General features: G+C 58.2%; 1 protein-coding gene across 1 annotated transcript in view; it reads left to right on the top strand.

Moving 5' to 3' along the window:
• Positions 1-8510: 8510 nt before the first annotated feature.
• The window catches only part of GPATCH8 (G-patch domain containing 8), a gene marked incomplete at both ends in the record, with an annotated part of 28315 nt that continues 11739 nt past the window's right edge, over positions 8511-25086 (top strand). Inside the window, 5 exons of the mRNA XM_079547157.1 lie at positions 8511-8555; positions 14492-14566; positions 19399-19471; positions 24579-24646; positions 24972-25058. Of these exons, the coding sequence (XP_079403283.1) occupies positions 8511-8555; positions 14492-14566; positions 19399-19471; positions 24579-24646; positions 24972-25058 (348 nt within the window). The remainder of the gene's footprint in view (positions 8556-14491; positions 14567-19398; positions 19472-24578; positions 24647-24971; positions 25059-25086) is intronic.

Below are 25086 nucleotides of genomic sequence, written 5' to 3'. Positions count from 1 at the left end.
TGGAGATTTTGGAAAGGGTCCAGAGGAGGGCGACTAAGATGATCAGGGGGCTAGAGCACCTCCCCTATGAGGACAGGCTGAGGGAGTTGGGCTTGTTCAGCCTGGAGAAGAGAAGGCTGCGGGGCGACCTCATTGCAGCCTATCAATACCTGAAGGGAACCTACACCCAGGAGGGGAGTAAACTCTTCATAAGGGCTGACAATAGCAGGACTAGGGGAAATGGATCCAAGTTGAAGGAGGGAAGATTTAGGTTGGATGTTAGGGGGAAGTTCTTTACGAGGAGAGTGGTTAGGCCCTGGAACGGGCTGCCCAGGGAGGTTGTGGATGCCCCGTCCCTGGACGTGTTCAAGGCCAGGTTGGACGGGGTCCTGGGCAACCTGATCTAAATGTGTATGTTTGGTGGCCCTGCTAGGCAGGGGGGTTGGAACTACATGATCCTTGAGGTCCCTTCCAACCCGGGTGATTCTGTGATTCTGTGATTCTGTGATTCTGTGCTGTGTTGTGCTGTGTTGTGCTGTGTTGTGCTGTGTTGTGTTGTGCTGTGTTGTGCTGTGTTGTGCTGTGTTGTGCTGTGCTGTGTTGTGCTGTGTTGTGCTTTGCTGTGTTGTGCTGTGTTGTGCTGTGTTGTGCTGTGTTGTGCTGTGCTGTGTTATGCTGTGTTGTGCTGTGTTGTGCTGTGCTGTGTTGTGCTGTGTTGTGCTGTGTTGTGTTGTGTTGTGCTGTGCTGTGTTGTGCTGTGTTGTGCTGTGCTGTGTTATGCTGTGTTGTGCTGTGTTGTGCTGTGCTGTGCTGTGTTGTGCTGTGTTGTGCTGTGTTGTGCTGTGCTGTGTTGTGCTGTGTTGTGCTGTGTTGTGTTGTGCTGTGTTGTGCTGTGTTGTGCTGTGTTGTGTTGTGCTGTGTTGTGCTGTGTTGTGCTGTGTTGTGCTGTGTTGTGCTGTGCTGTGTTGTGTTATGTTTTGCTGTGCTGTGTTGTGCTGTGTTGTGCTGTGCTGTGTTGTGCTGTGTTGTGCTGTGTTGTGTTGTGCTGTGCTGTGTTGTGCTGTGTTGTGCTGTGTTGTGCTGTGTTGTGTTGTGCTGTGCTGTGTTGTGCTGTGCTGTGTTGTGCTGTGTTGTGCTGTGTTGTGCTGTGCTGTGTTGTGTTGTGCTGTGTCGTGTTGTGTTGTGCTGTGTTGTGCTGTGTTGTGTTGTGCTGTGCTGTGTTGTGCTGTGTTGTGTTGTGCTGTGCTGTGTTGTGCTGTGTTGTGCTGTGTTGTGTTGTGTTGTGCTGTGCTGTGTTGTGCTGTGCTGTGTTGTGTTGTGTTGTGCTGTGCTGTGCTGTGTTGTGCTGTGCTGTGTTGTGCTGTGTTGTGTTGTGCTGTGCTGTGCTGTGTTGTGCTGTGTTGTGTTGTGCTGTGTTGTGCTGTGCTGTGTTGTGTTGTGCTGTGCTGTGTTGTGCTGTGTTGTGTTGTGCTGTGTTGTGTTGTGCTGTGTTGTGCTGTGTTGTGTTGTGCTGTGCTGTGTTGTGCTGTGCTGTGTTGTGTTGTGCTGTGTTGTGCTGTGTTGTGTTGTGTTGTGCTGTGTTGTGTTGTGCTGTGCTCTGTTGTGCTGTGTTGTGTTGTGCTGTGTTGTGCTGTGCTTTGCTGTGTTGTGTTATGCTGTGTTGTGCTGTGCTGTGCTGTGTTGTGCTGTGCTGTGTTGTGCTGTGCTGTGTTGTGCTGTGCTGTGCTGTGTTGTGCTGTGTTGTGTTGTGCTGTGTTGTGCTGTGTTGTGTTGTGCTGTGCTGTGTTGTGCTGTGCTGTGTTGTGCTGTGCTGTGCTGTGTTGTGCTGTGTTGTGTTGTGCTGTGTTGTGCTGTGTTGTGCTGTGCTGTGTTGTGATGTGTTGTGCTGTGTTGTGCTGTGCTGTGCTGTGTTGTGCTGTGTTGTGTTGTGCTGTTTTGTGCTGTGTTGTGTTGTTCTGTGTTGTGTTGTTCTGTGTTGTGTTGTGCTGTGTTATGTTTTGCTGTGCTGTGTTGTGCTGTGCTGTGTTGTGCTGTGTTGTGTTGTGCTGTGCTGTGTTGTGCTGTGCTGTGTTGTGCTGTGTTGTGCTGTGCTGTGTTGTGTTGTGCTGTGCTGTGTTGTGCTGTGCTGTGTTGTGCTGTGTTGTGCTGTGCTGTGTTGTGCTGTGTTGTTTTCTGCTGTGTTGTGCTGTGTTGTGCTGTGTTATGTTTTGCTGTGCTGTGCTGTGTTGTGCTGTGTTGTGCTGTGTTGTGTTGTGTTGTGCTGTGCTGTGTTGTGCTGTGCTGTGTTGTGCTGTGTTGTGCTGTGTTGTGCTGTGTTGTGTTGTGCTGTGTTGTGCTGTGTTGTGCTGTGCTGTGTTGTGCTGTGCTGTGTTGTGCTGTGTTGTGTTGTGCTGTGCTGTGTTGTGCTGTGCTGTGTTGTGCTGTGCTGTGCTGTGTTGTGCTGTGTTGTGTTGTGCTGTGTTGTGCTGTGTTGTGCTTTGTTTTGTTGTGCTGTGCTGTGTTGTGCTGTGCTGTGTTGTGCTGTGTTGTGTTGTGCTGTGTTGTGCTGTGTTGTGCTGTGCTGTGTTGTGCTGTGTTGTGCTTTGCTGTGTTGTGCTGTGTTGTGCTGTGTTGTGCTGTGCTGTGTTATGCTGTGTTGTGCTGTGTTGTGCTGTGTTGTGCTGTGTTGTGCTGTGCTGTGTTGTGCTGTGTTGTGTTGTGTTGTGCTGTGTTGTGCTGTGCTGTGTTGTGCTGTGTTGTGCTGTGCTGTGCTGTGTTGTGCTGTGTCGTGTTGTGTTGTGCCGTGTTGTGCTGTGTTGTGTTGTGCTGTGTTGTGCTGTGTTGTGTTGTGCTGTGTTGTGCTGTGTTGTGCTTTGTTTTGTTGTGCTGTGCTGTGTTGTGCTGTGTTGTGTTGTGCTGTGTTGTGCTGTGTTGTGCTGTGCTGTGTTGTGCTGTGTTGTGCTTTGCTGTGTTGTGCTGTGTTGTGCTGTGTTGTGCTGTGCTGTGTTATGCTGTGTTGTGCTGTGTTGTGCTGTGTTGTGCTGTGTTGTGCTGTGCTGTGTTGTGCTGTGTTGTGTTGTGTTGTGTTGTGCTGTGTTGTGCTGTGCTGTGTTGTGCTGTGCTGTGCTGTGTTGTGCTGTGTTGTGCTGTGTTGTGCTGTGTTGTGTTGTGCTGTGCTGTGTTGTGCTGTGCTGTGTTGTGCTGTGTTGTGTTGTGCTGTATTGTGCTGTGTTGTGTTGTGCTGTGTTGTGCTGTGCTGTGTTGTGTTGTGCTGTGCTGTGTTGTGCTGTGTTGTGCTGTGCTGTGTTGTGCTGTGCTGTGTTGTGCTGTGTTGTGCTGTGCTGTGTTGTGCTGTGCTGTGTTCTGCTGTGCTGTGCTGTGTTGTGCTGTGTTGTGCTGTGTTGTGCTGTGCTGTGTTGTGCTGTGCTATGTTGTGCTGTGTTGTGCTGTGTTGTGCTGTGTTGTGCTGTGCTGTGTTGTGCTGTGCTGTGTTGTGCTGTGTTGTGCCGTGTTGTGCTGTGTTGTGCTGTGCTGTGTTGTGCTGTGTTGTGCTGTGTTGTGCTTTGTTTTGTTGTGCTGTGCTGTGTTGTGCTGTGTTGTGCTGTGTTGTGCTGTGCTGTGTTGTGCTGTGTTGTGCTGTGTTGTGCTTTGTTTTGTTGTGCTGTGCTGTGTTGTGCCGTGTTGTGCTGTGTTGTGCTGTGCTGTGTTGTGCTGTGTTGTGCTGTGTTGTGCTTTGTTTTGTTGTGCTGTGTTGTGTTGTGCTGTGTTGTGCTGTGTTGTGCTGTGTTGTGCTTTGTTTTGTTGTGCTGTGTTATGTTGTGCTGTGTTGTGCTGTGTTGTGCTGTGTTGTGCTGTGCTGTGTTGTGCTGTGTTGTGCTGTGTTGTGCTGTGTTGTGCTGTGCTGTGTTGTGCTGTGTTGTGCTGTGTTGTGCTGTGCTGTGTTGTGCTGTGCTGTGTTGTGCTGTGTTGTGCTGTGTTGTGCTGTGTTGTGTTGTGCTGTGCTGTGTTGTGCTGTGCTGTGCTGTGTTGTGCTGTGCTGTGTTGTGCTGTGCTGTGTTGTGCTGTGCTGTGCTGTGTTGTGCTGTGTTGTGTTGTGCTGTGTTGTGCTGTGCTGTGCTGTGTTGTGCTGTGTTGTGTTGTGCTGTGTTGTGCTGTGTTGTGCTGTGTTGTGATGTGTTGTGCTGTGTTGTGCTGTGCTGTGCTGTGTTGTGCTGTGTTGTGTTGTGCTGTTTTGTGCTGTGTTGTGTTGTTCTGTGTTGTGTTGTTCTGTGTTGTGTTGTGCTGTGTTATGTTTTGCTGTGCTGTGTTGTGTTGTGCTGTGTTGTGCTGTGTTGTGCTGTGCTGTGTTGTGCTGTGTTGTGCTGTGCTGTGTTGTGTTGTGCTGTGCTGTGTTGTGCTGTGCTGTGTTGTGCTGTGTTGTGCTGTGCTGTGTTGTGCTGTGTTATGTTTTGCTGTGCTGTGCTGTGTTGTGCTGTGTTGTGTTGTGCTGTGCTGTGTTGTGCTGTGTTGTGTTGTGCTGTGCTGTGTTGTGCTGTGCTGTGTTGTGCTGTGTTGTGCTGTGTTGTGTTGTGTTGTGCTGTGCTGTGTTGTGCTGTGCTGTGTTGTGCTGTGTTGTGCCGTGTTGTGCTGTGTTGTGTTGTGCTGTGTTGTGCTGTGTTGTGTTGTGCTGTGTTGTGCTGTGTTGTGCTTTGTTTTGTTGTGCTGTGTTGTGTTGTGTTGTGCTGTGCTGTGTTGTGCTGTGTTGTGTTGTGTTGTGCTGTGTTGTGCTGTGTTGTGCTGTGTTGTGCTTTCCTGTGTTGTGCTGTGTTGTGCTGTGTTGTGCTGTGCTGTGTTATGCTGTGTTGTGCTGTGTTGTGCTGTGTTGTGCTGTGTTGTGCTGTGCTGTGTTGTGTTGTGCTGTGCTGTGTTGTGCTGTGTTGTGTTGTGTTGTGCTGTGTTGTGCTGTGCTGTGTTGTGCTGTGTTGTGCTGTGCTGTGCTGTGTTGTGCTGTGTTGTGCTGTGCTGTGTTGTGTTGTGCTGTGCTGTGTTGTGCTGTGTTGTGCTGTGTTGTGTTGTGCTGTGTTGTGCTGTGTTGTTTTGTGCTGTGTTGTGTTGTGTTGTGCTGTGTTGTGCTGTGCTGTGCTGTGTTGTGCTGTGTTGTGCTGTGCTGTGTTGTGTTGTGCTGTGCTGTGCTGTGCTGTGTTGTGCTGTGCTGTGTTGTGTTGTGTTGTGCTGTGTTGTGCTGTGTTGTGCTGTGCTGTGTTCTGCTGTGTTGTGCTGTGTTGTGCTGTGTTGTGTTCTGCTGTGCTGTGCTGTGTTGTGCTGTGTTGTGTTGTGCTGTGCTGTGTTGTGCTGTGTTGTGCTGTGCTGTGTTGTGCTGTGCTGTGTTGTGCTGTGTTGTGCCGTGTTGTGCTGTGTTGTGTTGTGCTGTGTTGTGCTGTGTTGTGCTTTGTTTTGTTGTGCTGTGCTGTGTTGTGCTGTGCTGTGTTGTGCTGTGTTGTGTTGTGTTGTGCTGTGTTGTGCTGTGTTGTGCTGTGTTGTGCTGTGCTGTGTTGTGCTGTGTTGTGCTGTGCTGTGTTCTGCTGTGTTGTGCTGTGTTGTGCTGTGTTGTGTTCTGCTGTGCTGTGCTGTGTTGTGCTGTGTTGTGTTGTGCTGTGCTGTGTTGTGCTGTGTTGTGCTGTGCTGTGCTGTGCTGTGCTGTGTTGTGCTGTGTTGTGCTGTGCTGTGTTGTGCTGTGTTGTGCTGTGTTGTGCTGTGTTGTGCTGTGCTGTGTTGTGCTGTGTTGTGCTGTGTTGTGCTGTGTTATGCTGTGTTGTGCTGTGCTGTGCTGTGCTGTGTTGTGCTGTGTTATGCTGTGTTGTGCTGTGCTGTGCTGTGTTGTGCTGTGTTGTGCTGTGTTGTGTTGTGCTGTGTTGTGCTGTGTTGTGCTGTGTTGTGTTGTGCTGTGTTGTGCTGTGCTGTGCTGTGTTGTGCTGTGTTGTGCTGTGTTGTGTTGTGCTGTGTTGTGCTGTGCTGTGCTGTGTTGTGCTGTGTTGTGCTGTGTTGTGTTGTGCTGTGTTGTGCTGTGTTGTGCTGTGTTGTGTTGTGCTGTGCTGTGTTGTGCTGTGTTGTGCTGTGTTGTGCTGTGCTGTGTTGTGCTGTGTTGTGCTGTGTTGTGCTGTGCTGTGTTGTGCTGTGCTGTGTTGTGCTGTGTTGTGCTGTGTTGTGCTGTGTTGTGCTGTGTTGTGCTGTGCTGTGTTGTGCTGTGTTGTGCTGTGTTGTGTTGTGCTGTGCTGTGTTGTGCTGTGTTGTGCTGTGTTGTGTTGTGCTGTGTTGTGCTGTGTTGTGCTGTGTTGTGCTGTGTTGTGCTGTGCTGTGCTGTGCTGTGTTGTGCTGTGTTGTGCTGTGTTGTGCTGTGTTGTGCTGTGCTGTGTTGTGCTGTGTTGTGTTGTGCTGTGTTGTGCTGTGTTGTGTTGTGCTGTGCTGTGTTGTGTTGTGCTGTGTTGTGCTGTGTTGTGCTGTGTTGTGCTGTGTTGTGCTGTGTTGTGTTGTGCTGTGTTGTGCTGTGTTGTGCTGTGCTGTGCTGTGTTGTGCTGTGTTGTGCTGTGTTGTGTTGTGCTGTGTTGTGCTGTGTTGTGCTGTGTTGTGTTGTGCTGTGTTGTGCTGTGTTGTGCTGTGCTGTGCTGTGCTGTGTTGTGCTGTGTTGTGTTGTGCTGTGTTGTGCTGTGTTGTGCTGTGCTGTGTTGTGCTGTGTTGTGTTGTGCTGTGTTGTGTTGTGCTGTGCTGTGTTGTGCTGTGTTGTGCTGTGTTGTGCTGTGCTGTGTTGTGCTGTGTTGTGCTGTGCTGTGTTGTGCTGTGTTGTGCTGTGTTGTGCTGTGTTGTGCTGTGTTGTGTTGTGCTGTACTGTGCTGTGTTGTGCTGTGCTGTGTTGTGCTGTGCTGTGTTGTCCTTTGCTGTGTTGTGCTGTGTTGTGTTGTGCTGTATTGTGCTGTGTTGTGCTGTGTTGTGTTGTGCTGTACTGTGCTGTGTTCTGCTGTGTTCTGCTGTGCTGTGTTGTGCTGTGCTGTGTTCTGCTGTGTTGTGCTGAGGCTGTGCACTCTGGCACACTCGCAGTGCCCTGCGCGTCGTGTTGGAAGGCTTGCACATAATGACAGTCACACATGGGTGACACCTGGACCATGTCAGCCTTTGTGCTGCAGTCCGCTGGGAGCAGAAATCTGCAGGAAGGTAAACTGAGGTGCTGGCCCTGGGCGGGCAGGAGCCGCTTCTGTCCTTTCTGAGCCATACTTGAGGGCAGAGAGCCCAGTGTGGGTGGCATCATGGAGACACCCATCCCTGTCCTTGGGGTCTGTGCGCCCCACAGCACCACAGGCACAGCACCAGCTCTGCGCATGCAGCACGATGGGGGCTGTCCCCAGCGGTGATGTGAGGCACCAGGAAGAAGCCATCAGATGGGACCTGGGCCGTGGCTGAAGCCCCGTGGCCCTGAGCCGCCCTGCCCTGTGGGGCTGCTCTCACGTCTCTCACCCAGAGCTGCTTCGCCTGGCCCCATCCCTGCAGCCCCACACATGGCAGCAGGCTGGGGGGCCACAGTGTGCTGGGGCTCCCATGGTGTGGGTGGGGGTCCCGCAGTATTGAGGGGGTCCCGTGGTGTGGGTGGGAGTCCCATGGTGCAGATGGGGGTCCGTCAGTGTGAGTGTGGATCCCACGCCGTGGCTGAGGGTCCCGTGGTGCGGGTGCGGGTCCCACGATGTGAGTGAGCGTCCCACGCTGTGGGCGGGTCCCGCAGCACCTCCTGGTGCCCGGCCCGCAGCGCTGCCCGCAGCACGAGCGCCCCCTGCTGGTCGGTTTGCAGCGGGCGGACTGGCGTCGCGCGCGGCCCGGACCTTAGCGCCGTGCTGGGGGCGGCCGGCAGGGAGATGCTTTCCGAGCTGCCGGATGGCCGCTCACCCGGGGCTGCGCTCGGCGGCTCCGTGTGCGGCTGGAGGCGGTGACGAGCCACGTCGGGCCCGGTGCCGTTCGGTTCCTCTGTAGTCACACAGGATGGGATCGGTGCACCCCGGCTGCTGCTGGGAGCCGCGCGGCCCCATCGAGGCCCTGCAGGCTGCGCGGATGCTCTTTATAACGCCCTGAAAGGACCCGGACCCGCTCCAAGTACCGGCGGAGGGGCTGCACGGACGGACGGCCCGAGCCGGGGCACCGAACAGCCCCGCGAACCGCCCCGCCAGAGAACTGCGGGCCCCTCGAGCCCTCGCAGCGAGCTCGTCCTCCTATTGGTTCGCACCGCAATCGCTCAAGAGATCGGAGCGACTCCATTGGCTAGCTCCGAGAGGGCGGGAAGCTTAGCGCCCTCCCCGCGCACCCCGGGTCGCGCCCTCGCCGCCGCCGGCCGCGCGCACGCGCGGGGCGGGAGGCCGGATGCGGGGTGCGCGCGCCGCCGGGCGGCGGCGCGTGCGCAGAAGCTCGCCGCGACCGGGTGGCCGTGCGCCGCGCATGCGCGGGACGGCGGGCGCACGGCCGCGGCGCTGAGGGGAGGCGGCGGGAGGAGGAGGAGGAGGAGGAGCGGGGGGGGCGGCGCGGGGCCGGGCCGCAAAATGGCCGACAGGTTCTCCCGCTTCAACGAGGACAGGGACTTCCAGGTAACGGCTGCGGCGTCCCGGGCCGGACGGGCCGTGTGCGGGGGGTCGGGGAGCCGCCGGGCCGCACGCAGCTCGCGGGGCCTGAAGCGTCGGGCCGGGGGGGAACAAAAGGAACGGGAGGAGCGGGGCGGGGGGTGCAGGGCGGGGGCGGGGGGCGACGGGACGGAAACGGACGGGAACGGACGGGAAACGGGAGCTGGGGGGCGGGGGGGGCTGACGGCGGTGATGGCGGTGATGGCGGTGATGGCGCTGACAGCAACGGGAAAGCGAAGGAGCTGAAGGCGCAGGGCCCGGCTCGGTGTGCGGAGCGGTCCGTGCTGGTGGGGAGCGGCGCGGCGGGAGCTGATGGTGTGCTGCAGGGCTGGGAGCTCCGTGGGCGGGATGGGAGGAAGTGCGGGGGGGGTGCGGCACCTCACGGCAAGACACGGCGCTGCGGGGGGTGCGGGGGGCCGCGGGATGGTCAGGGGCTGCAGCACCAAAGGCAGGCTGAGGGAGCTGCGTTGTTCAGCATGGAGAAGAGGAGCTGCGGGGTGACCTCAGTGCAGCCTGCAGTGCCTGAAGGGAGCCTGAAACAGGAGGGGAGTCAACTGTGCAAGGGGAGATGGCAGCAGGACGAGGGGAAATGGTTGAAGTTGAGGGAGGGCAGATGGAGGTTGGATGTCAGGGGAAGTTCTGTGCTGTGAGAGCGGTGAGGGGCTGGAACAGCTGCCCAGAGAGGCTGTGATGCCCCGTCCGTCCCTGGAGGTGTTCAAGGCCGGGTTGGATGGGGCCCTGGGCAGCCTGGGCTGCCGTGAAATGTGGCAGGGGGTTGGAGCTCCGTGATCCTTGAGGTCCCTCCCGACCCGGGCCATTCTGTGACTCTGTGCCCCTCCAACCACAGCCGTCCTGTGAGCTGTGCTGCCGTTCAGAGCTGGGCAGGGAGGAACCTGCTGGGTTCAAGAGGGTGAGTGCAGAGCTCTGCACCTGCAGGGAAACCAGCTCAGCAGCAGTGCAGGTGGGGGCTGAGCTGTGCAGGGAGCCGTGCACTGAGGACGCGGGGGTTGTGGTGGGCAGGGGCTGGCCGTGAGCCGGCAGCGTGGCCTGGGGCCCTGAGGTGCACTTATGGAGTGGTCAGCAAGGTGAGGGTGGTTCTGCTCCCCCCTGCTCTGCCCTGGGGAGGCCGCATCTGGAATATCTGAGCTCTGGGCTGCTCAGTTCAGATCATTTGCAGAGAGCGGGGGCTGTGATATGGGGGCTGGAGCATCTCCTGCCAGGGTAGACTGAGCGAGCTGGGGCTGTTCAGCCTGGAGAAGAGGCGGCTGAGAGGGGACCTCAGCTCTGTGCACACACCCTGAGCTGCGTGCTGTGAGCCCACGCGCAGGGTGACTTTGTTAAACTCCCCCTAATTAGCACTGACACGGTGCGATTCCGCTTGCAGGTTCCTTTTCCGGGCAGGCAGAGGTTGGGCTTGAAGACACGTTTCTTGTGATGGTTCCCTTAGGAGTGGAAGGCGGGGGAGCCTCGCAGTGGGAGCTCTGCAGAGCAGGGCGGCAGGCAGCTCCTGGCTGTGCGGTGCACAACGTGTGCACACGTGGGTTCAGCTCGCCTTGTTTTCCTTCCTTTGCAGGGCAGCGTGGCTTCACAGCAAGTAATGGCAGCGGCAGAACCTGCTGGTGTGTCAGTGTGTGATGTCAGAGGAGAGGCAGCACAGCCCCGCACGGCGAGCTGCTCTCAGACAATGGCTGCAGATGAGGGCTGCGTCCGTGCCGGGCGTCGCGCTCTGTTGTTTCCCGTGGGCTCATGTGAGGGGGGCCTTGTGCCACACTAGGCTGATTCTGATTCCTCTGTGAGTTCCGAAGCGAGGAGATGGGTTTGTTTTGTGTGTGGAGCCTTCCTGTGGGGGAAATGGGAAACGGGAAGAGACTCGGAGTGGCTGTGAGCCCGCAGAGCGAGGGATGAATTATAGAGGAGCCGCTCAGGTGTCTGCGTGGAGCCCTGCTGCTGGGCTGGGGGTTGTGGCTCGGTGCTGTGCTGCTGGGGGCCCTGCTGCTCCTTCCTCTCTGTTAGCTGCTCCTGGAGGTGAATTCTGAGCTCGTGTTTCCCGGTGTTCAGACCGAGGTTGCTGGAGGCAGAGCCCTGCGTGGGGTGCAGGAGGACCTGCGGTGCTCAGCGGGGGGCTGTGAGGCACCAACGCTGCTTTTGGTCGTCGGCGCAAAGCGCTGCTCTCAGCTGTGGCAAAATTCAGACTGTCGGTAGGAAGTCAGGGCTTTGTATGTAGGCTCCCTTTGTAGGGCTGCCGGTGTTCAAAAAGCCTTTTCAACCAATTTGTAGCATCTTGGTTGCAGGCTTTGGCAGGTGGGCTTGCTGGACTGGAAGGCTGGGCTCAGCCACTGCGCTCGGAGCTGGGCTGGGGTCAGCGGAGGAGCTCTTGGGCTGCGTTCTTTGCGGTCTGCTCGTGGTCTTGTGATCTCAGTGAAGCCAAAGATGTGCAGAGCCCCGAGAAAGGAAGAGAAACAAAAGGTCGGGAGCGCAGTGTGCGGGTCAGAGGATCCTCGTCGCTGGGGAGGAGAGGCAGATGCCTTTGGGTTAGCGATGTAGCAACAGGAAGCTGTCCCAGGATGGGAAAAACAACACTGAGAGCTGCTCTGGTTTTGTCAGTTGTTTCTTTTCTGCTGGAGACGGGCTGGGAGGGCTGGCTGGGCAGTGGTGAGCTGGGGCAGGGCCTGAGCAGCACGGAGCTGCCGGGGTGTTGGTTGGGTTTCTGTGCTCCTGATTTGCTCCAGGGAGGTGAGGACAGGCTGTGGGCTGCACGTGGCTCTGCGCTGTTACGGGGAAAGGGAAACCAGCAGCACAACAGGAGTGGTGGGAGGAGGGCAAGGGGTCAGTGGGGAGATGGGGGATGTGCGACTGCAGGGCTGCGGCTTCCCTTTAGTTGTAGCAGGGCTGTTGCTGTGTGCGCAGTGAGTTCCTGTGGTGACACACTGTGCTGTTGTCCAGCTGTGCTGCAGCTGGGAGCAGAGCCCTGTGCAGGTCGGCAGGAGGAGCTGCAGCAGAGCCCTGCAGGGCTGAGCGCCTCTCATCGCAGCAGGTCGGGTCCCGGTGGGGTTTGCCCTGGGCACGAAGCGGGGCTCTGTGGCTCTGCGTCCCCAGGGCAGGCGTGCAGACGTGCTGCTCTCCTTGTGCAGCTCCCACCACAGCCGTTCTCAGCCCGTCTTCCTGCAGCGGTTTGGGCAGGTGGTTCTTCTGAGGCTTTGGCCGTGCAGAGCTGGGAAGCCAGGAGTCCACGTGAGGCTGTGCTGCCATCACAGCCAGGAGCCGCTGCTGGCCGTGGGGCTGCGTGCTGCTGTCAGAGCGGCGCTGGGGGCTGGGAGCTGCAGGAGCCGCCCGCCTCTCCCTTGCAATTAAGGGTGCTCCTTTCAAAAGCTGCCAATTGAAATTCCTGTGTCATAATTGCTGTTGTTGTATCAGCTGGAGAGGTTTTCTCTTGAAGCGCTCGGCCGTCGCTGCCCTGTGTTTGCCTACAGTGTGGGTTTGCTGCCACAGACGCTGAGGTGCGGAGCTGTGCGGCGCCCCGTGGGCAGGAGGAGCTCCGCAGGGCGCTGCGTGGTGCGCTGGGTTCCTGCACGTTGCTGCACGAGGATCCTGCTGGCCTGTCGGCTCGGTGCGGCGCTCGGCACGCAGCAGCAGGAGGGTCTGACTGTGGCCGAGTGTCAAGTCGGGCTTCCCAGCTCCCCTCAGCAGCTCGTGCTGCCCTTTGCAGAAGCCCTAAGTGGTCCAGGAGAGCTGAGGGTTGGTGGAGCCTCCAAGGGCGCGTGTTGGCCTGCGGAATGCGTCACCTTCTGTGCCTGTGATGAGCGCTGGAGCAGCACCGCCGTGCCGTGCTTTCCTGGAGCTGTTTGGGAGCACAGCTGTCAGCACCGGCTCCGCTTTGGAGCCGTTTGGTGGCACGGAGGCACAGCCGGGGATCACAGACCGTCCGTGGCTGCATGCCGTGAGAGCCGGTGAGCTCTGGCAGCAGGACTGTGGCACCTCGTGTGTGTGCTGGGCCGTGCTCTGCCCGGCTCCTCGCAGCCACTGTGGGCTTCTGTGGCCCCTTTTGGCCTTCCCTTGTTAGCAGAGGCGATGGGGGCGGGCAGGGCTGGCTGCTGGCAGGGCGGCCCTGGTCGGCAGCAGGGCTGTGTGCTCAGCAGCCGTGGTAGGAGCTCGTTCTGGTGCTCAGCAGCACTCCTGTGACTGTTTTGGTGGCGATGGTTCCCTTTGCTCAGAGCTCCCCTCTGTGGAGGCGCGGGTGGCAGTGATGGCACTGCGTGCCCTGTGCTCACAGCCTCGTTTGCCAGGAGCGCTGTGTTCTCAGCGTGTTTGGGGTTTAATTAACGGTTAGAGTGAAACGTCTCCCTCTGCTCCATTGTCTTGGGGCACGGTGGCACAAAATGGCTCCATTTGGAGTGCCAGCTCCCTTGGAGCGCAGCGAGGCGGCAGATGGAGCTCTGTGGCTGCAGGGCTGCCCCCCCCTTGGCTCCCAGGTCCCAGAAGGGTGCAAATGCATCAAGTCAGGCCCAAGGCGAGAGCAGTGGGGGATTGCTGGCTCTCAGACGAGCTTGGTTTGCTTGTGGGCTACTTTGCATTTGGCTTGGATGGGGTTCAGTCTTTGGATTCGCTTCCGGGAGGGGACTTTTGTTTTTGTCAGCAAAGCCTGGGATGGGCCAGGCGTGCTTGGGAGCCTTGCTGAGCCTCGCTGCCTTCACATGGAGCAGGCAGGGGGTTGGGCAGCCCAAGTGACCCGGCTGGCACAGTCAGAGCTGGCTGCAGGCAGCGAGTCATGCTGGGAAGTCAGAAGGGAGAAAAGCCAGCACTTTGCGTTTGCTGTGTTTGTAATGCTCCTCACTGAAATGCTTTGCGGGTTGCGTTCTTGGATTGCTGCTCTGCTGTGAGGGGCTGCAGGGAGGATGGCTGCAGGGCAGCTGGTGTTTGGGTACGAGCACCAGATCGCTTTCTCTTGGCACTGGGTCTCTGGGGCTGCCTGGCCAGCTGGGAACACAGCACAAGGGGGTTCGGGGGCTGCCCTGCGCTCTGCCAGCTGCACCCAGCTGGGATTAGCAGCAGCCCTTTCTCACGTTTGGTTCCATGAGCATTCCTTGCAGCAGAAGCTGGTGCTGGTGGAAGGGAGCAGCGATGCTGTGTTCCCAGCAGCGGCACTGGGTGTTCCTGGGCGGTGCTGGGCTGTGAGGCACTGGGGGCACTGGTGGGGGGTGGCTGCCCCGGGCGGGATGCTGTGTGCAGCACTGGGAGTGCTGGCTGCTGGGGGTGCAGCGTGAGCATCTCCTGTGGGCAAAAATGGTTCTCTGCCTTGGTGGTCTTAGGAATTTGCAGCTTCGGAGCGGCCACAACGGAGACGGTTGTCCTGAAATGGCTGCTGGTGCTGCTGGCTGCTCTCCTGGCTGAGCCCCAGCGCTCAGCATCTCACAGAGCAGGGCAGCGTGCCGCTGCTTGCTTCCGTCCCCGCTCTGTGCCCAGCGCAGCAGGACGGGAGAGCTGCCCTGCTGTGCTGCGGCGGTGGGGCGGGCGCACGGCCCTGCTTTGGGCAGGCACGGCTCTGTGCTGCTGTCGCTGTCGAGTGCTGTGCCTGCAGAGCTCCGCAGCAGCTCAGCGCAGGACCAGAGCTGCACCGCGGGGCAGCCGGCTCCACCCGGCCCTGGGGCGGCGCTGCCCCAGTGTGTGGGCAACCAGAAGTGCCGCCGTCTCACGTGTGTGATCTCTCACAATTTGTGCAGTTCACGTTGGGCCGCGTTTCGGGCGCCTTCCTGACAGCCCACGGACCGAGCCGGGCCTGCGCTGAGTTTGGTCATTTCTGATAAAAATGGAGCGAACAAACCTGAGCCCAAACCTGCACGTGAAACGAGAGCTGTGGGCCGAGCCACGTTCTGCGCCGTAAAGCTGACCGTGCTCTTCTCTCGCAGGGCAACCACTTCGACCAGTATGAAGAAGGGCACCTGGAGATAGAGCAGGCGTCCCTGGACAAGCCCATCGAATCGGTAAGGCTGTGCTCAGCACCGGCACCCTCCTGCCCCGTGCTGGGCCCCGGGCGCGTTGCTGTGGGCAGGAGGGGCGAGCTGCATGCTGAGCTTTGTGTGTGCAGGGCTGCCGGCTGCCAGCAGCCATCCTGCACCGTGCCGTCCAAGTTCGGTGCCGTACTTCAGCGCTGTCCTCAGCCACCCAGAGCCGTTAGGTCGTTTTATATTTCTGCCAAAGAATCAGTTTAATTCTTAGCAGAGCCGCAGGATAGCGCAGCAGAGTGCCTGCTGATCCCCTGTCATGTTTTGCTGACGGTGGGTTGGGATGCACCTGGCGGTAGGGAGCACGGCTGTGGCAGTGCAGCAGAGCTGCCCCACGGGGCCGGAACTGCGGCCAGGATTTTTACGTGTTGCTTTTGTGTGTTTTGTGGCTTTTTTTTTTTCTTTTTTCTTTTTCTTATGAATGTGGAGAACACAGCCATAAAATGGGGCAAGCCTCAGTTTTGTGTAGTTTTCCCTTTTAAAGCTTTTTGGAGCTGTCCTGTCTCTGCCAGCCGTGGGTGCAGGGCTGTGCTCACCTGCGGGCCTGGCGTCCAGCTTTAGCCCTGCAGCCTCAGTCAGTGCAGCAGCAGTAGGAGAGGAGGAAATGTGGTGAGCACTGAGCTGACACAGAGCTCTGCTCAGAGAAACCGCTGCTGTTAGAGGCAGGAGCTCTCAGGTGTTCCCTTTCCCACCTAAGAAACGAAGCTGCTGAGGCTGCTCCGTGTCCGTGCCCACTTAGAAGCACTCGGAGTTAGCGAGGGCTCAGCGTCTCCTCCCTGGCGTGTAGGTCGGTGTTGTGTGTGTTTGTGTGTGTTTGGATGTTTACCAGAATTTACACAACTTGGGGTGTTCGACGTTTTTCTTCCGCAGCAGTTGGTCCATAGTAGCTAAGCAGCCCCGATCTGGTTTGTATTGCACGGTCTGCCTTTTTTAATTTCTTCTCTAGGGTTTCCTTTCCCTTTTCTTATTTCTGTTCTTCTGGTCCAGTGAACACTGCATATAGTACCTCCTGTCTTCTGTGCTGGCATGATGCTAGATCCAGGCATGGCAGTAATCGATGACGCATGAGATAATGCTGCAGAGATGGGGTTTGTATTCAGCGTTGTCCTGAATACCTCAGTCGCGCTGTGTGGCGCGGGGCTGCGATGGAAGTGCTGACAGATCCCAGGAAGCACTCAGGCGCGTTGCTGCACGCAGCGCTGATGGCGGCGCAGATGGCGGCCTGGTGTCAGGAGGTGCCCGGCTCTGAGCTCCGTCCCCAGCTGGGGGCTCTTGGGGTCCCAGCGCGTCCGCAGGAGCTGCACGTGGACGGCGGCGCCTGGTGCGTGCTGGGCTTCTGCAGGCACAGCCTGTGGTCGCGGGGGGTTTGCTCAGCGAGGAGCCGCGGCGGAAGGCTGCGAATGAAATGGCAGCTTTAGCATTTAATTCAGCTCTGCTCAGCGTGGGGCCGCTGAGGTCCCTTCCAACCCCAGCAATCCCAGGGCTCCGTGCTGCCATCCGATGGGGGCGGCGATTCGCAGCTCAGGGTCGGTTTAACACCTCGCTTTGGCCTCGTGGTTGAGCTGTGCTCCACCTGAGGGCTGTCGGCTGGGCGGCTGTCGCCCCGCGCTGCTGCGCTGAGCCTTTGTGGCTCTGCCCTCGGCCTCGGCTCTGCGGGCTGCCCTCACACTCAGCACAGCCTCCATCTCCACGTCGTCTTCATTCAGAACGCTGTTGGTTCTCGGAAGACGACCTGCAGGTGGAAAGCAAGAATAATGCGTCAGGTTTCCCGCTGCCAGTGAAAATGTTTCCTGCCCTCTTAATGACCCACGGGCTGAAGTTAGCAAGTTCCCAGGGGGTTTCCCTGCAGCTCTGCTGTTCTGGCAGGAAGGCTGCTGGCACCTCGTGCTGCCGGCCCAGCAAACACAGAGCGTAGCCAAAGTGCCATGGGGAATCCATCTCTGCAGCATTATCTGGTGAGAGGCGCTGACCGTACTGCTACAGCATGCAACTCGGAGGTGGCTGGAAACAAAGGTCTGGGAGTCTACAGATCGTTACAATGCTGACACGTGTCCTCAATTCGCACGCCAGCGTTTGGCTCTGTGCAGTCCTGCCTTGTTTGGGCCACGGCCACGCGCGGCTCCAAGCACAGCACAACATGGCAGCAGGGCCGGCCCAGGCCCGGAGATGTGCGCAGCCTCAGCCAGAAGCGATTTTCCATTCCTAAATTGAAAGTATTTCCCATCAATGGACTCCTCATAGCTCCGAGAGCGATATTTTCGCTTCCCCCACGAGTGACAGCGCCTTTGTGCTGCTCTGAAAGGTGCTGCACACATGCTGGCGGCGTCGGCGCAGCCACTGCTGCTCATCCTGAGCCATGAAGCCCTCGTGCAGCATCGCAGCTCGCAGGCTGTGCTGGTTGTGAGCACTCAGCGTGCGCTCAGCTCAGCAGCGGCGACGCGTGGCTCCTCTCCTAGGGCCCGTCCTCCCCACACTGCGCTCCTCGACCCCAGTCCCGTGGCTGTGAGTCCTCGGCTCTCCTCCCCACACAGAGGCGGCACGGCGCCGAGGTGAGCGGTGCTCAGCAGCACGCTGCTCCCTGCCCTCGGCGCAGAGCCGTGCTGCCGGCCCGCTGCCTTTGGTCGCACCACCTGTACAGATCTGTGGACTCCACTGGTTCCAAAGTGTAACTGGGAGAGGCTGCTGGTTTGACATTTAGCAGCAGCCACGTGTGGACAGCGCTATAAATAACGTGCTTCTTGAAGCTGAATGGTGTAGCATTACTATTTGGCTTTTCTCTCTGGTCTTCATTGTGTCATCTGTAGTGAGCTCTAGGTTTTGTTTTGGGACTCTTTTCAACCTCTCGTTTGCATGGGTTCACCCCGTAGCATCCAGTCCTCGCTTCTGGTCCCGCATACACAGTCAGCACAGCTTACAGCCCACTCAAGAGACTCCCGGCTCCCGGTGCTGCCCGCAGAGGAGCAGAGCGCTGCAGCCCTGGGATCCCATGGGAGCCCTGCACGGGGCGCAGCCGGTTCTGGTTCGGCCTCCATGCAGCCCCGCTGCACATTGCAGAGCCCCCTATTGCCGCAGGGCCTCTCCCGCCCCCAGCAGCACCAAACCCCTCCAGTTCTCACGCAGATCTTTGTGCCTTTCCCCGCTCGCTCTGGAGCAGGCCGCAAGCCGTGCTGTCACACACGGTCGCAGTGCTGGCTTCCAGCTGGCTTAGCAGCCGGGCACGGGGCACGCAGCCCCGCGTTTCCACCTCGCAAAGCTCCCATCTGCATGTAGAGACATAGGAGCAAAGGCCCCCGGCCCTCCTCGCCCGCCCAGCCTCCCATTCCTGCTGCATCCGCGGTGCGGGCAGCCCCAGAGCAGCAGCGTGAGCACGTGGGGCCCGGCGGCAGGCAGTCGCGTGTCCTGAGAGGGCGCCGACCGGCCGAAGGTCGCAGCTCAGTGGCAGCAGGGCTGGGTGTGAGAGGGGCGCCGTGCCCAGAGCTGCGTGCTGAGCGTGCTGCAGCCCCGCGTTGGGGCGGCCGTCCTCTTGAGTGGCGCTGTAAGAGTGGCGCTGTGTGTATAGCCTGTAAGTGGGTCTGTTCTCCCCTTAACATTCGTCCCCCCTCACTGTGTCAGTCACAACGCACCGCTCTTGAATCTCCCAGCTGGTCTTGACTTGTTGAATTTATTTTATGCTTTCACTCTTCTTTAGTAAGTACATTACTTGCAAGCAGTGAATTGAAAACAAAGCAAAAGAAAAACGACCATTAGTGATTGGACAGTTTCTTACTTTGTGTTACATTTAACTGTTCTTTTGACAGCCCAGTTTTTAAAGCCAGGTTCGTATGGAAATGCTTTCACTCCACTTGCACTGCTTTTGGAAATAGCGTCCCGCTCCATCCGTGTCCCCTGGTGCCTCGCTCACCCGCAGTCAGCACAATGTCTCATCCCCGCCTCGTGCTGCTCTCACACCGCGCTGCTGCAGGCGCCCCCCGCCGGCGGCCCAATTAAAAGCCAGCCCTTAATTGCGCGGTTTTCCACCCGCCCGATCGGCTTTTCCTGGGGAAGATGAGACATTATGCTAATTGTTCCCCCGTGCACTAATGGTTCCTCGCTGTTATGACTGCTAGGCCTGTTCCATTCTAACACCTTAGTGTTTGGTTAGTTTCCATGTGAGATGCATCACCCAGTCTGTGCTTGAGCTCATTTTATTTAATCGATTTCCTTATTTTGTTTTTACTAACCTCACTGTTTTTTCAGTTTAATATTGGCTGCATGCTAGTTTATATCTATATATACATATATAAAACCCAATCAAGTGTAGTCTGGATTGTGCTCTGATTGCGTTTGGTTTTAGTGGTGGGCAGTGCTGCACTGACAGCTTTCGGTTCTCTAAATCCTGACACGCAAACCAAGCGACTAAACCCAGCGTAGACCTCCGCCAGCCTCCTAATGGTGCTGTCTAGGTGATGGATACGATTGTCTCAGTAGCCTGATTTTATGCTTTTTACTGTCAATTTTGATCGGTACACCTTTCCTCCCCCATTGCTTTCTGTTTTTTTTGGTTGTCGTGGTTGTTTTCCTTTCCCCTGACGCACACACGTTGCCCAGCACACCATCAGACAGCGGCCAACCCCGGCCCTGCAACAATTCCAGCCAGCAATTTTTGCCATCGGTCTCTCCCTTTCCTCGGGCACACGTTGCCTTCTCAGTAGCATTTTTTTGCATGCGTATCTATGTAGAAAATCTCTCGTTCATCACATGTTTCAGCGGCGGGAAGGGAAGGATAAATTATTGGAATATTTTTGGTTTGTTCTCTCTGTTCTGTCTGTCAGGATAATATCGGACACCGCTTACTGCAGAAGCATGGCTGGAAGCTGGGCCAGGGCTTGGGCAAGTCGCTGCAGGGTAAGTGCTGCTGTGAGCTCCCACAGAACCTCTGCTCTCCGTTCCTACGTGGGTCGTTGCCGCCGCCGCCGTGTGCAGGCAGAGGCACTGCTGGGTTTCTGTGGGGAGGCGCTGCGGGTCGGACGTGGTGCTGCACTGAGTGCACGCAGCGCTGCGGCCGGGGGGCTGAGCTCCACGGCTCCCGAGCGTGTGGGGCGGCGTGGGGCCGCTTGGGGCGGCGTGGGGACGCATGGGGCCGTGTGCCCACGGCCTGCTGGCAGCCGGGCCGCCCAGCTCGCTGCTCCCCTGGCTGTAGTCTGAAGAGCTGGCAGCCTGTGAGTGGCCCTGCCTCCCCCAGCGGCCCCGCAGAGCTGAGGACTGTTGGAGAGGCGCGGGGCTCTGCGCCCTGGAGATGCCCTGGGATGCGGTGGGCTCTGCGGCTGAGGCTCTCTGACCTCTTGGACGGGGCCACACTGGTGGTTAACGCTCCTCGCTGCCCCTACCTGGGTTCCATTCGGAGTTCTGTGGCTCATGCTGGCCTTCTTACTGTCCCTGTGCCTCGTGCTGGTGTGCAGGGGGCTGGAGCTGCCGCCCTCAGCATCGTGCTGTGGCGCAGCGTTGGCTGCGTGTTCCTCAGCCTGCTTCCCCCTCTGGGTGTCCCTCTGTCACTCTGTGTGGGAGCAGTGAGCCGAGGGAAGGCCGGGCCCAGTGCACCTGCATGAGGCCACGGCCCCGGGGCTGCCAGCAGTGTGGGGGGCGGGGGGCAGCTGTGGGGACGTGCTGCTGCGTCCTGCTGCTCCGCAGCATCGGGTGGGCTGTGTTGGAAGGGCCCCGCGGGCATCGAGTTCCACCCCTGCTGCACTGGGCTGCGGGAGGAGCTCCCTGCTGCCGTGCGGCACCGCGGGACGTCGCTCTGAGGGTGTTTCATTCCTTGTCCTGTGGCTTTTCTACCTGAATCGTCCCCAAACCCCAAATCTGCAAACTGAAGAAAGGAAGCAGTGGCCTCCAGTTTGAACTGTGCTCCGGGATGCTGGGGAGCGAGGGCATTTGATGTGCGCTGAGGACAGGAGAGCAGAACAAAGACATCTTCTCACTTCCATGTTCTTTTCATCAAAACATCCAACGGAGATTTCTAAAGAGGTTGAGGAGAGAACGCAGAGCTGCCGTGCTGTGAGCACTGCGCTGGAGCCTAAAGCACGTCCGGTAGTGCAAAACTCAGAGCACTCTGCATTTCTGTTCGCCATGAATACATTACCTGCCGTCCTGCATTTGGCAGCCAGCCCTCAGAGCTGATTCGGTTCGCACACGCTGAGATCACCCTCCCCTTGTTTCCACATGGCTGACCTGAACAAAGCCGGCGCTCCTGCAGCAGGAGCCGTTCCACCCACCAGGGCTCCCCCAACGTCAGCGCAGCTGGGGGTTGCATTGCAGGCAGCGCCTCAGCAGTGGGGAGTTGTGCAGCCACAGCAGGGGAGGCTGCAGGAGGGGCAGAGTGGGAAATCCCTGCTGGATTTCTTCCGTCGCAGCAGGGAGCGCTGAGCTCGGCAGAGGTGGGCCCTCCCGAAGCCCCCTGTGGAGGAGCGCTTTGCTCCTCACCCAGCCCAGCTGCAGCTCCTCAGGCTGTGTCACAGAGCTGAGCCACATCTTGGTGCTTTCGGGGACCGTGCGGCCCGCTGGGGTCGGTCACAGCAGGGCTGGCGTGGCAGCTGCAGCCCGGAGAAATGTGCTCAGGGTTCACATTCCAGAGGTGTCGAGTGCTGGCTCACCAAATGGCCGGCAGCTCATCTGTCCGTGTTTTTCCATTTGGTAAATGCTCTCATCTCACAGAGATGTTTGTGAGGCCCTGGGAACACAGAACAATGCACATCCGAGAAAAACAGCACGAGGAAATGAGGAATTCTGTATTCATTTCGGGGGTTTGGAGCCGTGTGAGAGTATGGAAGAAAAGGAGAAGAACCAGCCGTTAGTCAGTAAGAATTGGGTGGTTTGTCAGCGTCTGTAAGAACTGGATGTAAACATGATCTTATCTGCAGCCTCTGAGTGAGTGCTGGCGGGGATCTGAGGTTGGCACAGACAGGCATCGCTGCTGCTTGTGTAGCGTCAGTCAGGGCAGCAGGGTGGCAGCGGGGATTTCACGCGCAGGACGGGGCGGCGCTGATGAGAGGAGCGCTGCGGGCCGATGGCCGCCGTGTGCGCGGCTCCTGCGTCTGCTTCACGCAACGGAGCTCCTGGCGCGGCTCGGGATCTCCTCCGTGGGACTGGGGCTGCCTGCTCCTCACCGAGCAGGAGAGGCATTTCAGGCTTCGTCTGAGCCTCGTGTCTGTCTGCGGCCCCTGCCAGAAACCGGAGATAAACAGGATGAGCTCAGCGGTGCCGCTCCCAGAGGACGGCAGGATGAGAGGCCGCCTTGTTTTCACGCGCCTCGCGCGGCCGGCGGCACAGGGCTGGGGGGGAGCGCTGCTCCGGGCCGGCAGGGAGCGTCCAGGGCTACCGTGAGCAGCAGGCGGCGCTCCCTGCGATGGGCGGCGGCCGGGAGCTCGGGGCGCAGCCGGCCCGGGGGAGCTTGCAGAGCTTGCAGAGCTTGCGCGGTCCTTGTGAAAAACGAAGCTCGTCCTCGAGCGGGACGGCTCTGCAAGTAAGTAGGGACGGTGCGTACTGCGGTCCCGTCCCACGGTGTGCCGGGGTGCTTCCGTGCGGCGCTCCTGCCCTGTTGTCGCTCCTGCCTGCTGTGAGCAGCCGGCGCTGTGCTGCTCTGTGCTCTGTCACGGGGCTGCGCTGGGATGCGCTGCGGTGCTGCCGAGCTGCTGCCCGTGCTGAAGTTGCTCTCGGGGGCAGCTCTGCCTCCTGCCCGCGTGGAGGCGCTCCGTCCGTCTGCACGGCGCCCCCTGCGCGCACGCCGGTGGTTGTCCTGTGGTGTTTCCGGGCTGTAGGGGCAGCAGACCGGACCTGTGGGGCTCACTGCCTGCTCACGGCACCCGCGGTCCTGCGGCGCCATCCGATGCTGCGCTGCCATCCAGAGCTGCGCTGCCGTCCGGTGCTGCGCTGCCATCCGGTGCTGCGCTGCCATCCAGGGCTGCGCTGCCAAACCAGGGCTGCGCTGCCGTCCCGGGCTGCGCTCCCTGCCCCTTCCTGAGAGCCCGGCTCCCTGCGCGGTGCGGCAGGAGGCGGCGCTGCGGGAGCGCCGAGCCGAGCGCTGGGATCGGTGCTCCTGATGTCGCTGCCCTGTCACGCGTCCCCCCAGGTGAGGTTGGGCCGCCCCACAGCAGCGCGGCGCCGGCCGGGCCCACGGCGCGGTGTTGGGGTGGAGGGGTGAGGAAGGAGCCCGCTGTGGTTGCCCACCTCCCTGCCTGCTGCAAACCGCCTGTTTTCTGCCCCAGTGGTTTCTGCCTAACAAATGGTGTTTCTTTTTTACAGCGTTATGATCCTGGACTTGTTGTGGTGATGGTAAACTTAGCAGTGGTAATTTTTAATTTTCAGACTGAATTACTCCTTTTGTCATCAGTGCACCAATATGTTAGGCTTACTTTCTCTGTTGTAGCCATCATCCTTCTGCTTGGTCTTTCATTTTCCTTTCCTTTCTTTATGCACACTTGTCTGATCCTCGTTCATTAAAGGGTATTGCTAAGAAGGGACGTTTCTGTTTGTGTTAGAACTGCCAAAATCAGTTTAAGCGTCAATTTCTAATACTGTCCAAACTTGATTTTCCCCACCGTGGGCACCAGCACTTGCTACTGCAATTTACAAAGAGATCTTGAAAAACTCTGCCTGCCTTAGAAGGCAGAAGCTCCGCTGCACTGTTTGTGTGTGGGGCTCCACGAGGCGGCACCCGCGCTCTCCATTGCTGGAGAACCGAACCCCAATCCGACCCAAAACGAAGCTGAGATGCAGAATGGTCGGCACGCGTGGCCAGCCATGCTGCTCGGGTTTGCCAGCCCCGCCTGAGACGTTTCGAAAGTGATGCTGCGCTTAGGAAGCCATTTTTATAACCCGTCTTTAATTTGGTCCTTTTGCTAAAAATTGCAGTCACTGCTTCCTGTATTATACCATTGGGCGAAAGAGAAACGTTTCGAATGAGGAACAGCATTGAAGCAGCCAAAGGCGAGCGTGGTTCCAAAGAGCCACGGTGCGTCGGCGCGGTGGCCGCGCTTGGAGCTGTGGCCGCGTGCCATGGGCGCCCCTAAAACAACGCAGCCTGAAACAGAGCTGTGTGCCTGCCTGAGGCAGAGCCGTGCTGCTCGCTCCAGGGCCCTGGAGAAGCGCTCTGCATCCATCCCAGGAGCTCAGCCCTCAGCGCCCTGCGCCGCAGCGTCGCTTTGGCCTGGGAAGGCCTGCGGATCTCAGAGCCCAAAGGTATAATGGTGTTGTATGTGTGTATAACAAAGCAGGTGTTTACGCCGACCCAGAGCCATGAGCAGGGCTGTAAACATTCTGTTTTCTCACCCAGGGTGTGCGCCGGAGAAGGTAAGTGCTGTTCCAGCAGGTTTACATCGCAACCGACAGCGCGGGTTGGGATGTAACGTACAACAAAACAATCCAAAACAGAGAAAAATCCAAACGAAATTAAAAAGCTGTGGTAGTAAAGTGCTTGCGTGCCCCATTTTGCTTTGTTTGGCTGGTTATGAGTGGATTAAAGATAAGTTGAAAAAACAAATAATAATGAAAACCAAACCCCAACAAAATCTCCAGCGTAGTTTGATTAGTTCCAAGTCAATTCTCTTCGCTAGCAGTCCTTTTCACAGCTTGCAGCCGCGTCGCCCCGCGGCCCCGGGGGAGGGCGGAGGTGGGGGTTCTGTGCTCCTGAGCAGCAGTGGGGTTCAGGTCTGCGAGCTGTGCGTGGAGCACAGGGGCTCGTTGGCAGGTCCTGGCAGCACACACGCAGCAGGACGTGCTGCACTTGGGCGCTGAGCACCAGCTGGTTCCTCGGCGCCGTTGGAAGGCACGGAGCTGTGCCGCGTGGGGCCGGGAGGCACGGCTGGCTGCAAGCTGTGGGAATGGCTCGTGTTTGGTTCACTGTAGCTTTCTGGTCTCTGCACTCCAAGGCAAGATCTCTAACCACCCAAACCCAATGTGTCGAGCGAGCCGCGGGCACGGCGCAGCCCCTGACCGCCTCTGTGTGTTCCTATTGCAGGGAGGACAGATCCCATCCCAATTGTCGTCAAGTACGATGTCATGGGCATGGGGCGCATGGAGATGGAGGTAAGGCTGCTGGGTGTGGGGCAGGGTTGAAAGGCCTGTCTGGGTGTCGAAAAGTGCTCTTAAAGCCAGGAAATGCTTCTGTGAGAACCTGTCTCTGTTGAGCACCGCTGAGCTGAGCTTTGTGCCTCCGCCTGGCAGCTCCCACTGCGCAGAGCTGGAGCTGCTGGTGCTGCACTGCAGGCCAGCGCGGTGAGGGAGAGACCCAGCACAATGAGGGGCCCAGCTTTGAGATTGCACGTTCTGGCAGTGCCTGGTGCAAGAGGGGTCTGTGGGACAAAAGGCCATTTTCTATGTTTGTAATTCTTCTTCTGTTTGTTTTAAAAAGCTCGACTACGCCGAAGATGCCACTGAGCGGAGGCGTGTACTGGAGGTGGAGAAAGAAGACACCGAGGAGCTGAGGCAGAAATACAAGGTACTGAGCAGCAGCATTCCCAAGTCCT

This window comes from Tetrao urogallus (assembly GCF_951394365.1).
Source record: "Tetrao urogallus genome assembly, chromosome: 26".
Taxonomy (NCBI): Eukaryota; Metazoa; Chordata; class Aves; order Galliformes; family Phasianidae; genus Tetrao; species Tetrao urogallus.
This window is presented reverse-complemented; position numbering and strand designations above follow the sequence as displayed.